This window comes from Aethalodelphis obliquidens, unplaced genomic scaffold (assembly GCF_003676395.1).
Source record: "Aethalodelphis obliquidens isolate GAN/ISIS:26980383/991018 unplaced genomic scaffold, ASM367639v1 scaffold95, whole genome shotgun sequence".
NCBI lineage: Eukaryota > Metazoa > Chordata > Mammalia > Artiodactyla > Delphinidae > Aethalodelphis > Aethalodelphis obliquidens.
Genome location: NW_020838039.1, coordinates 65914 through 79752, shown reverse-complemented (window position 1 = coordinate 79752; position 13839 = coordinate 65914). Strand labels below are relative to the sequence as shown.

Here is a 13839-nt window from a genome sequence, read left to right as displayed (position 1 = left end):
TCTACATTTGGAATTTAATGTTTAGTTGAACCAACTCACATTGAAAATTCCCTCTTAAAGAGCTGAAGTTTGATTAAAGGTCCCTAAATTTTAAGAAACTAGATAGAAACATCAGTGAAATGCCCTTATTTTCCCAATTTCAAAATTGTTCCTTTTAAAAATATTACTCTGAAACTTCAAAATTAGATAAAATTGTAATAAGCCTTGCTAGATATAGCAATCTATTCTGCCTGAAAGACTGGCAAGCAATGTAAAGCAACTGAATTCCAATTATATTTTAATATCAGGTAATTTAGATTGAGTTAATTCAAAGTCTATTTATTCCAGTCCCCATGTATTTAAGATTAATGAGATTTACAGTGCCTGGGGTTTGTTTGGGGCTTTCAGTGTAATTGAAATTAATGGTTCACAAGTTCCATTGAGGTCCAAGTCATATAGGAAAGTACATTTAAAATACAATGGATCTTGGCTCCCTTGTTCTCATTCCCTTCCTTCCCTCAGATTTAATTGCCTTTTAAAAGTTCTTCTCAGATATAGAAAACAAACTAGTGGTTATCAGTAAGGAGAGGGAAGGGGGAGAGAGGCAAGATAAGGGGAGGAGATTAAGAGGTAAAAACTATTATGTATAAAATAAATAAGCTGCAAGGATGTAATGTACAGGGAATATAGCCAATATTTTATAATAACTTTAAATGGAGTATAATCTATAAAAATATTGAATCACAATGTTGTTTACTTGAAACTAATACAACATTGTAAATCAACTATACCTCAATATAAATAAATAAATAAATAATAAAAATTATTCTCAGGCATTCATTTAAGATTTGTTATTCAAAGTAGCATTTTAATATACTATTTTAATGAAAGGAAGACTTCCTTAGACTTTACTATTCTATAAATATTATGCAGTTTACAAATTTTAGGTGATCCAGTGTTTAGAGATAAGGCTTCTTATCTTAGAACCACCTAAATATTTATTTTAAAAATTAAAATTATAAGGTGAATAGGTTTTATTATATTATTAATATTCAGGATCCTATACTTTAATCACTCATTTTATTTAATAAAACTTTTTTTAAAAGATACATGCTACATATACTGGTGACAAAGTATAAGTAAATTTAAAGTTCCCCAGAGTATTTAAAATTTGTTATCTGATATTTCTGTTCAGGCAAAACTTCCTAAATTCTAAAGACAGGTTATTAGTCTGTGTCTTTAGGACAATAATATTGTTAAGTAAACTGAACAATGAAGTTCAGGGAAAATTAAACCCCAAACTCTCGTGTTGTAGCTATCATTCTGAGAACTTATTATGCAGGCATACATTATGTCTTTAATAATCAAAGTAAAACTGTAATATTCTAAGTGTTCAGTGTCACAAAGTATTTAACCCCAGTTCATCTTGGGTTCTGTTCTCTTAACCATAAGGGATGATCACATCCTTTGCAAATAGCATTAGTTATGTGTTATGTTCAACATATCTGTGACCTGGAAAAAAATAGATATACTTTTAACTTCTTTATTAGATTATTATTTTGTAAAGTCCAAGATAATTAAGTATAAACATTCAGTGTTTTCTTTTTGATTCATTGAAAAGTCTTGGCAGTTTGTCAGATTCATATTTAAAATATTATAGTCCTGGATAATTAATTAGATCTATTTTACATTTAAATTCTTGGGAGTTTCTGCTAGTGGGGAAGATGTTTGCTCAGGAAAAGGGAAGATAAAAACATATTTGTTTTGTACAATGAAGAGATGGCAGTGTTACTTAATGTCCTGATTATGATCATCTTACCAAAACATAATTTACAAAAGATCACCCATTATAATATATAGATTCTGTTCACATTGAAAATATTATTTTAGAGTTCTAATAATGCTATAAGTGTAATTGTGTGTTAAAAGTCAAATAACTCATCGTATCTATTAGAAAGTAAGCATGTAAATCATGGAGATATTGTATTTCACAAAGAAAATTGAAGGATTATTTTATGTTAAAATTCACTCTTGGGGATTTGATAAGACACATTACTGCATTAATTGTGACAAATTCTTTAGAAATAAATTTAGCATAGGAATCAAGAATTATTACAATGACTAAACTGTTTGCTCAGAAATTCAATTCTTGGGACTCTTTCATAAAGAAATATTTCAAAATCTGGAAGAAGGATTTTCAATATACTGTGATAGTGACAGAAATTTTAAACAACCTTCAAATGCACTGTGTGAGCTCTTCCATACCGTAAGGGTGGTTTAATGATTTCATGGTGTAAAAAGTTGTATATGATAAAATATTAATGGAAATATAGATATAAAGCTATATGTGCACTCTGCATACAGCTAAGCACGTGGGTGGGAACAGATCTGAACGATGCTATTTAAAAATCCCAAGAATGTTTGTGTTAAGGTGAAAAGATAGTGCAGTGTAGTTTCTCCACAATTTTTCTCAGTTTTCATCTGATTTAAATATAAAAATAACTTTAAAAGGAAAACACACATCATATTTCTACCTATCTTTTACCCCAAATATTTTCTAGATTTGAAAACATTACTTAATAGACTTTGATCTTTGAGAGTGAAATTTTTAAATCCACCTATTTGTTAATTAGTTAATAAATATTAATACAAATTAATAATATTAATGCAAATGTTTTGAATGAGTTAAAGCTTCTAATTTTTATTTTTATAGTTAATTTATAATATAGACAATTGAATAAATGTTTGCTGTATTGTGTATGTTAATCCAGAAACATTTGATGGAGACAAACTTTTTTTTTAACATCTTTATTGGAGTATAATTGCTTTACAATGGTGTGTTAGTTTCTGCTGTATAACAAAGTGAATCAGCTATACATATACATATATCCCAATATCTCCTCCCTCCTGTGTCTCCCTCTCACCCTGTCTGGAGACTTAATCTTAAGTGGTTCTGTTTATAGCCAGTTTTCTAAAAAGTTTAGAAGTGATTATGAATTTATGAAAACATAATGAGAAATATACCATGTTTAGCTATTTTTTCAGCATACTTTGTCTCAGAAATATTATCAAGAAATTCAATTTAAAAAGAAACAATATTTATTATAAGTGATTTCATATATTTTGTAAAGGAAAGCTATTTAAAAATAACTTCTAGCTGTCTTGCAACTAAGTGATACATCAAGGAAGAAAAAACACAAGGAAATGTATTTAGATTTTTAATGAATATAATGAAATAAACTTTAGCATTATTTTAAAAACTACAATTATTTAATGAAATAATCATACTGAGATTTTACTTATTTTTGCACATAGCCTCTGATTTTAAATAAGCACTTTATAGACCTAAGAAATGGAATTGGAAGAATGACACTAAGAACTTATTAGCAAAATAATTAATACAGATTTCTGTCACTTCCATGCACATCAAAGCAAGAAACCATCACATAAATTCTTATTTAGTGTCTTAAATTAGTCATGAAAAATGCTGTAGCTTGAAAATCTAGAAGTGATTGGTTTATACAGCAGAATATCCACAAGCTCCTCTATAAAAATTAGTGTCATATAGTTCTGATATTAAGGGTATGTTATAAAGCAATATAATGAAATAATATGAAAGTAAATAAGGAAATTACAACTATAAAAGTAAGGCTATTTGAACATGATGTAAAATTACATGTCTATTAAATTTTTTATGTAATTCAGAATATAATGGCATAGGCATTTTCTAGAAGAGATCTGGTTCAACAATATAATACTGCTATTTTCTTGGAATGAATGAGGTTTGTTTATAGATTAACAATAATTACTTTACTTTTATGATAGTAAAACCAAACTTAATTTTATGTGATGTTATATTTTAACACAAGTATACAAATCTGCATAAGTATACATGATATAGTTTACTTATTTTAAGTGATTAAGCAAAATTAACTGTATTCTACTCAGAACAAAATTATTTTTCTTTATATAGGTTAAACTTAAAGGAAATATTAGTAGGATTTTATGCATGTAAAAGCAGCAACATTTGGGAAACTGGACTTTTAATTTAATCACACTGTTCATTATTTGGGAATAATGTAACAAATAACTTCAGGCAGTGAGAGCTGTGCATAGACATTCCACCTTCTTTAGGCAACCTGGTAGTGGTGAAAAGACTCAATGATGACTTGAAGGATAACCTCATTAAATGGCAGTCCCCCTCACGGGTAACTTAATGGGAACGTGATCCTTTCCTGATGGACCCAGTGACCTGCACAGTAGCAGAAATGCAGTAAAACCCAGATTTCTTGATTCCCAGTTTATTTCTGTCTGTAACAAATATAGGAGTCAGATAAAATGATTTGTGTGATATTTCTACCTCTGTATTCAAGTGATTTCAACTGACCTGCTCCTCGTCTTATCTACCTTTCAGTGTTTATAGATATTTCTTTACATTGTTCCTCCTGTACACCATTTCTTTCATGGAATGGTCATAGGTATTTTTAGAATAAATTCAACCTGACATTATTCTAACAAAACATTAAATATTAGTGTGATTAATTTCATATAGAGCTCTCCTATGATTCTGAATCCTGTTCCAAGTTTCATGATAAATGATATTTAAATATTTGCATGTTTTAGAAAGATCAAATTGTCTGTCGTTGCTCTCAGTAGAGCTTATCAGAGGTCTTTTGAAGGTGATTATTTTTTCAACAGTTTTATGTTGAAATCTGTGTGTGTCTTGTATGCGTGCACACATGCATGGGGTGTATGTGTGTATGCATGAATGTGTGTGATCTGTTTATTTTATATTTGAGCATTTATTGTAAGTATATCTGCTCATGTGTTTCTGTTCTGGTGCGTGGACCCTTTACTTCTTTTTCCTACAGACAAGGAAGCTTTCTGCAAAGAGAAAATTTTTATTTTTGAATCTTGCAAGAACTTGATACAGGTTGCCACTTCAGTCCCATCCAGTATGTATTATTCATAGACTAATGGCCTCTGACAGTCTCAAGGATACTCTGCAGGCCTCTGATGGGAAAATGCCACTTCCTTTTTCCATAATAATGGACCTTTCCTTCATCTAGCATGAAGGAATGGAAATCAGATATGTCCATTCCAAAGAAGGAGGCTAATTTCCACCTGCAAAGATTAAATGTTTTGATTTCTACTCAATAAAATGTTTGTTTCTCTTACTAATAAAAACTATTTTTTAAATTCCATGCTTATAGTATGAAAATGTTAGAAAATTTCAAATGAATCATTGATAGAATTCTCAATTATTGAATTTGTTATGCAGACTTTCTGAGAAATTTTTAAAACTCTGCAACCTCCTTCCTTCTCTCTTTCTTTGGATTTTCATTGTTCAAAATATTAGTAGTTTGTGTCCTAAGAGGAGAAAAGGAAAGAAAGTGAAAACAGAATTATATTTGCTAATAGTTTTTTTTTTTCCTCAAGTTTGATGACCTTTTATAATAAGTTCAGAATATATTTGTGGAACTCATCTTTTATGATATTAAGTTAAATAAACAGCTTTCTTTGTTTGTGTGATATTAAAAAGTCTGGATAATTCCAAGTATTCCAATGTTTACTAAAATTTTGTCTTTTCATATTGTCTATTTGGCATATGCCAGCACAATTTTAAATGCTACTTTGCTGGGGATGATGACTTTTATCTGCTGCTTTTAATTTCTATTTTGATTTGTCCAATTTTGAATTTTAGCTAAGCTTTAGATTAACCTATACATATATTCTAGCAGTGTATTTGATAACTCAATTTTAATGTGACATCACTTGTATTAAGAAATGTTTGATGCAGGGAAGAAGACAGGAAACATTTATCAACTGGAACACTGAAAAATAATAGATACTTAGACAATATGACTATATAAAATCTTCATGCTCCTCCTCCTCTTCTTCCTCATTTTATTCTTCTTCCTCTAAAAATTATTTTTCCAGCACAATAGAAATAGGAAAAACTGGCTACAAAAAACTACTATTCAAATATGAATGGTTTCACTTTCAACTTTATTTCTCTTTACTTACTATTACTGCAAGTCAGATTATGTTCTATCAGATCTAAAGAAAATAACTCTCCTTACAAATATCACCTAGCAACATGAGATTTCCACTAGAATGAAGTTTAAATGTTAGAAATATTTTATGTTTTGGAATTGTTTTCATTATAAAATGACTGTAGGTTTAAAAATTCAGCAATACTAACTTGTGTTCTTTCTTTTAACATTTTTATATCTCTCATGTATGGTAGTCTAAACAGATCCAAATGAAAGGATGACTCAGGCAGTCGCTGCCCTGATAGGTTTGTCACTGAGCAACCTGTTTACCAGTCAATTGCAAATGTGAACTAATTTTTTCTAAATTACTTTACTTACAATTCTTAGATTTCCAAACAACCCTCAAAAATCTGGTTGACCTAGAGTACAACTAAAGTTCACTATATCAGGTTTTAAGTATACCAAGCAAACATTAGATAAATATTTTTATAGGAAATATGTGTCTATTTCAGAGTAATTCTAGCACCAGAAATTTTTAAATTGGCTCTTTCCTTTTAACAATGATGAAGTGTATTTCTGCATCAACTCATGAAGAAGTATTTTTCCAAAGCATCTTAAGAGCCCCTAGAAAGGTGTGTTAAAATAGTAAATTTAAATCATCTACTGCTTGACTGTCTGAAAGGAAATGCAGGTAGCTGACAGCATGGTAGTAGGAAGTATGGTTCAGTATTCACCCATTCTGCACAGGTCATTCACAACTTACCACATGTAATTTTCACTGTTGATACAATTAAGGTAATGGGACTTCCAAATTATGAATTTCTCTAAAATTAATTTTACAAGGCTAATTCTCTATTAATTTCTGATTTCTTATATATTTTGATGTTTGATGTTCTCTTAGAGATAAATTTTCTTTATTCTATGCTTTTTTTCTCCTCTGCTTAGCCTCCATAGTAAGTATTAAAAGTGTAATGGAAGTGTTAAGGATAGGTAGAGAACACATAAATTGCAGATATATTGATCCTGATATATTCTTTAGAACTTTGGGACTGCCTGTATGTATATAGAATATTCTTATATTGCCAATGCATGAATTGGCAATATAAGACATAGCATATATGTGCTATGTCGTGTTATCAGTCTACAAAATCGGAAAAAATAGTTGCATTCATAAAAATTACTATCAGATCCTTGGATAAAAATGTCTTTCCTAAACCCATCTCCATAGGGGGAATATTGATTTGATTACAAAGGCAAAAATAACATTTGCTATTTGTGTGCCACCATGAGCTCACAAATTCTCACTAGAAAAATCAGTTCACAGTATAAATTTTGAATTCAGCCTGACCTTTGATGTGACTGTCGTGCGTCCTTTTTGTTTTCTGTGCTATGGGGGTGGGGAAGGTCTGAGTGATGTGTCATCATATGTATGTGTCAGGAGCAGAGGCCAGTATTTACTTTAAAGGACAAGCCAGTCATGGAATGATAGCTAAGCAACATAATATGGTGGCTGATGCCTCTCACTGAATTGACTGTCTGCTAATATAGTTGGGATTTTTTCCCTGTAGTGAATTTGTTGTCAATTTCTTAAAGCTCGTATTTCCTATTCTGACCTTTACTTCTAGCACACTAAAAGCCTTTTTACTTATTAATAAACTGGTCTGCTAGAGGAGATTAGTTTAAAATATATAAATTGTTTCTTTTTTAAGATAGTCTAATGATGCCTTATTCTGTCTTGAAATATTATAAAATGTTCAGATTTATTAATGCTAAGCATAACTGCAAAGTTAATGAAAAAAATCAACTAAAGTAATTATACTGAGTGATTTTTAAAAAACGATTACACACAAATCTTGGAAATGTGTTTAGCCTCTGCCTATACACCATGGTTAATATAGTGAAGGATTTCCCTCCACTTAAATGCCATGATTTGCATTTAATCAAACTACTCACAATTTTTTATTTATTTTAAAAATTGGCTATAAATGTTTAGGATTAGTTGGAAAAATATTCTTTCATTTCCTTTACCCTACTCAAAACTTCTCTAGCATAGGAATGAAAGAGGACTACATGTTGTCACCCTGGTGCAAATGATCTTGGAAACAATTCATGGCACAAGGCTCCAAGCTAAAGAAGGAGTGGGTAGAACTAAGACACTAAATTTTTTGATTTTTTTTTGTTTGTTTTATGTTGAGAACACGGAAAGCTGTGACTTAGTTTACCCTTTGCCAGTGTTAACCACAACTAAATGACTCTCCTTTGATATCCTTTGTTTTTAAAGCTACTTACTAATCTATGGGGTTATCTCTTTGCTAGACAAAGATGAGTGCTCTAAGGATAATGGCGGGTGCCAACATGAGTGTGTCAACACAATGGGAAGCTACATGTGTCAGTGCCGTAATGGATTTGTGCTGCATGAAAATAAACATGATTGCAAGGAAGGTATGAAAGAAGTGTTCTTTTTTTGACAACATCTAGAATTTCATGCAGTTTGGGTAAAGCAGTCCTTCCAGGTAGAGTTAATCATATCAATGAGTGTTAAATGTTAACTGTTCAAATGTCAAAAATAAAAATACATGCAGTGTTCAAAGATCCAAGTCATACTATTGGAAACCTTGTATTACCTAAAGGTACTGCACTTCATATATGGTTGGAATTAGAATAACTTTGTATAACAGACATAGAAGCTGCTGTGATGCCATCTGGCAGCCAGAAAGGCACTACATTATCCCTCAGTCTTCACAGAACAGACCTTATAACTATCTCCATATTTAAACTTAACTTCTGCTAAATGTTTTACATTTGGTTCAATTTCCCTCCCCAAAATATCTCATATATGTGCTACATGAGTGATGTCACTTTAAATACCAGGAGTATCAAATTCAAATGCCTACCAGAAGAAAGACATTTGAAAATACTGTGCCATTTAGAGTTTTAAGTCATGGTTTTGCCCCCTCCCCAGCACACACACACACAGAAGCATCCTAGTAACTCAATATTAGCCTACCAGTTTTTTTTTTTTTTTTGCGGTACGCGGGCCTCTCACTGCTGTGGCCTCTCCCGTTGCGGAGCACAGCCTCCGGACACGCAGGCTCAGCGGCCATAGCTCACAGGCCCAGCCGCTCCGCAGCATGCGGGATCCCCCCAGACCGGGGCACGAACCCGCGTCCCCTGCATCGGCAGGCGGACTCTCAACCACTGCGCCACCAGGGAAGCCCTAGCCTACCAGTTTTTGGTCCCAAATTCTTACCATCTTCCAAGGTTTTATAAAGATAATTATCTTAATCTCCTGAGCCAATATGAGCTACATGGGAACAAGAAATAGTTATTCAGGTCTTATTTCTTCCTTTGTGGGTCTGCTCCTGAATTTTCCATTTAACTTGGATTTATTACTAAGGCAGGTTTCATAACTAGTCATTAGAACATGTAGAGTGGTGGGTGCCTGACTAGAACCACAGGTAGATAGCACTTCTTTGTATTCACATTCCAATAGTACAGAATACCCTGAATTGACCCTTGTTCCATTCAGTTCCATTCAAATATGGTCATATGTCACATTTTTTTCCTCTTTATTTCACAGAGTTAATGACATTGCCCAGAATCATATGCAAGTAGGATTTTTTTCTCTTTTTACTTTCATGTATGAGCATAAACCAATGAGATTGTGATATGTGTAACTTGGTAAAGTATTCTGATAAATCAATAGGCTGGGGAATAGGCCCAGTTATTTTGAAATGTGGAAGGTAATTCAGAAATAAAAAAGAGACAGCTTTTCAGAGTATGCATGTAGCCTGTGACTCACAGGTAGCAAATAAATTTAGATATCCAAAGTCGCTCTTCATTAAAGTAAATATTTTCAAGAAAGGACTTCTTTTTAAATGGAACTATATCCAGGCACCCCTAATAAAGTTCATCTTTACTGTTAGTAAAGGGGATGGATTTTCTTTCACCACTGCTATAGTACAGGTGCCTTATACAGTTTAGCAGTGAGCCTCTTGGCTTTGTCTTATAAACTAAACTATTTGCCAGATCTGGGAGATTCCACACTTCATATGGCCAAGGCAAGGACAGGGATAATGGGATTTAGGAAACCTTGTCAAGACAGGATCCAGACTTTAAGACTACTGTCTTGCTGCATGACCCTATATTGTTTGAAAGGAGCTAAATTTCACCCTTTTTTTGTGTTCCTTGGTTAAGAATCCAAATCTCCCTATGGAAACCCGGCACAGTTAAAGCAAAGGTCTAGTCGGAGAGCATGTGCCAACAGCACAGTAATGTCAGTCATTTTGTCCTTACTATGCAGCCCTGTAGTGCCACAAGTGTTTTTTCCATATAGTAGAGGATTTCCCCAGAGATTTCTTGGAAAATTTCACAGAATTAATTGTATTTTAGAATGGGTTACACAATACATAACAAATAATTTCCAGCCTAAGCCAGGATGTGCAGGGTGACACTTCATAAATTATATAGATAGAATACAGTCTGAGGATATTACATGCTTTTGAAGTTTGAAATTAACAATATTGGATGGTCCCCTCCAAGATGAAGTTGTTTAAATTGTAAGACCTAAAAGAAATTTCATGTTAATTGAATGACATTTCCTTAAATTAATTCAGAAGCTAGTAGCTGTTTACATATTTTCCCCCTTAGTGCTTCATTTCACTGTGATGAAATGACAGATAATTTACTTAAGCAGCTAAAATTATGGTTTAAGTATTCAAGTGTATACTTTAACAAAGAGAGAGAGAAAATGTAAAGACATGTTTCATAAAGTGGCTTAGTGATACTAGTTAGCTATAAATGATGTTTCTGTTAATAGGAAGAAAATAACTGAAAACGACATAGTCATTTTTGTTGTGGCATTGCATTAAGTATTTTGCACATACCAAGAGTTGATAGCTTTGATTGTCAATAATGTTGCTCTGTTAAAATCTAAACTTACAGATCCAGCAGTTAAAAAGTGTTCATTTTCTTGTAGACATTTATTTAATTCATTGTAAACACAATTTCATGTGAACCCAAAAATAAACATTTTCTGATTATGATAATTATTATGCAACAGGTTTACCAAAGCAGATGAATATGATACTGGAGACTAGAGTGATGATTAGTTATTGAGGAAAATCTTTCATCAGGATAGTGTGTAAACAGGCTACTTCCTTGCTGGCCCAATTCTGGGCTAGATTTCCACACTAATTGATTTTATCATTATTGGCACAGCTGAGTGTGAACAGAAGATTCACAGTCCAAGTGGCTTCATCACTAGTCCCAACTGGCCAGACAAGTACCCAAGCAGGAAAGAATGCACATGGGAAATCAGTGCAACTCCTGGTCATCGAATCAAATTAGTAAGTGAGCGCGTTGTTCTTTTTTCTGTTAAGCTGCCTGCCCGTATCTTGCACAGCTAGTGCATGGAAATAAAATAAATAAAATGAATGTTTATTTAATTGAATTGAATTAGTAGGCAGGTGGGAAAGACTTTCTTTCTTATGTTTTCCTACTAACACTAAATAAATTCCTGATTTCCTAGATCAAGGTGATAGTAATGGTAGCCATGTAGTTCTTGTACAGTCATCTTATCCTGGATGGGATGCTTTAAAAGGCATTACCAAAATTACTACAAAACAATATGTTCTACTTCCTAATATCTTATTGAAATAATGTTTCCAAATGGAGATATAAATGAAGGAACAAAAATATCAGAAATTCAGCAAGAAAGCAATAAGTATTCACTTCAATGCAGCATAGTAAATTCTATCAGTTGTGTCAATTCTATATGACTCATATACAAAGCATATGTATTTTTATAATAAAACTAATTTTGTCTTATGGTTTATGGAATATTATTTTTGCATAATGTAGTTGCCCTCTTTAGATGAGTACCGTTATCATTAGACTTCTTCCAAATTCAAATATGAATGTAATATATGTCCTCTCTCCTGTATTCTATGAATCTCACATTCTGTCCTGGTCATCTGACAGTACATCTTAAATTTCATTATAAGCTACAGAATACTTGAAGAGTATACTTTAAAGAAATAGAATCATAGGAATATAGAAATTTTAACAATTTTCTGAAATATGCTGTTGTCAAAAGCAGGAAGGAATGACAACTAACGAAGTTCAGGACAGTCTAACAAGAACCATAACAAAGGACAAGAAATTGTCTTGAGAATGAGGCTACCAGTCCACTGTAGCTTACTGGACCAGTCCAGTTAATTTTGAAAGTCTGTTTGAACCCTTTCCTTCAGTGGGTTTTTTGGTCAATAAAGACATCTTATTCATATGCAACATAATAATAATGTTATTAGAGACTGTCACTCAGATATTCATATTCCTATTATGGAGTTCCTTCCAATCACCGAATTTGTAAGATATCAGTATATGACTTTTTGAAAAGAGACATCAATTCATTTCAGCCACTCTTTGGAAGGATGCTAGGTGCTAAGATAACAGCACTGTAGGATTTGATTGCTTTCCAGTCCTGTTGAAGACCCTGACTGAGATGGTCACTCTCTGAAGCTTATGGGCTGAGATGCAAAGGCTGCATTCTTTTCAGCAGTGCAATAGCTAAGGCAGTTGGGAAAATGGATTTTCCTGAAGACTTTTGTGTGTGTGTGTACATCCAAGTTTCATCTGGTATCATATTCCTTCTCCCTGAAGAATTTCTTTTTATATTGTGTGTAGAGTAAGTCTGTGCAGAGTATGTCTTTTATACCCAAAGATATTTTAATTGGGTATAAAATTCTAAGATAGCAATTTTGTTTTCTCAGCTGCACTTTAAATACCTGACTCCACTATTTTCTGTCCTTCATGGTTTTTAATGTCTGTGGTAAATCTTAATTTTATTCCTGTGGAAATAATGATTCTTTTCTCTGATGGCTGCCTTCAACATTTTTTTATCAGCACTTTGAATATAATGTATCTGGGAGTGTGTGTGTGTGTGTGTGTGTGTGTGTGTGTGTGTGTGTGTGTCCGTCTGTCTATCTGTTTAGTAATTTATCCTTCTGAGAAATCTTTGAATTTCTTGCATCTATGTTGTGATGACTGCCATGAATTTTTGAAAACTCTTGACCATTATTTCTTGACAAACTCCTCCTGCATTATTGTCTCTCTTCTTCTGGGATTCAAATTACACATATGTGAGATTGTTTCATATTATCCCTTAACTCTTGAATTCTGTTATTTTTTTGCCACTCTTTTTGTTTTTAAGCTTGGGTTATTTCTATGGGCTGATCTTCAAGTTCAATGATTGTCTATTCAGTTGTCTTAAGTCTACTTATGAGTTTGAAAGAGGTATTCTTTATCTCCCTTATCATGTTTTTTTATTTCTTGAATTTCCATTTGATTTTTTAGTAGAGTTCCTGTGTATTAGTCTGCTTAGGTGGCCATAACAAAATACCACAAACTGAGTGGCTAAAACAACAAAAATGTATTTTCTCACAGATCTGGAGGCTAGATGTTCAAGATCAAGGGGCTGTGGGGACTGGTGTCTGGTGAGGCCTCTTTTCCTGACTTGTAGATGGCTGCTTTATCACTGTGTCCTCACTTGGCCTTTCCTCTGTGTGTACATATGGAGAGAGAGAGACAGAGAGAGAGAGTGCATGCTCTGGTGTCTCTTCATCTTCTTATAAGGACATTAGCCCTGTGGGATCTGGCCTCACCCTTATGACCTCATTTAACCTTGATTACCTCCCTAAAGGACCTGTCTCCTAATGCAATCACATTGGGTTTAGGGCTTCAATGCATGTGTTTGGCCAGGATGCACAATTCAATTCATAACACCATCTCTGCTGAAATTTCTCATTTGATAGATTAAACATAGGGGTCATGTTTGAGTCTGCTCTGTTGATTATTTTCTCTC

The 13839-nt window shown here is 32.9% G+C and overlaps 1 protein-coding gene across 1 annotated transcript in view; it reads left to right on the top strand.

Moving 5' to 3' along the window:
* TLL1 (tolloid like 1) overlaps positions 1-13839 on the top strand; it is a 130775-nt gene that overhangs the window by 83346 nt on the left and 33590 nt on the right. The window contains exons 13-14 of the mRNA XM_027095866.1: positions 8292-8417; positions 11196-11323. Of these exons, the coding sequence (XP_026951667.1) occupies positions 8292-8417; positions 11196-11323 (254 nt within the window). The remainder of the gene's footprint in view (positions 1-8291; positions 8418-11195; positions 11324-13839) is intronic.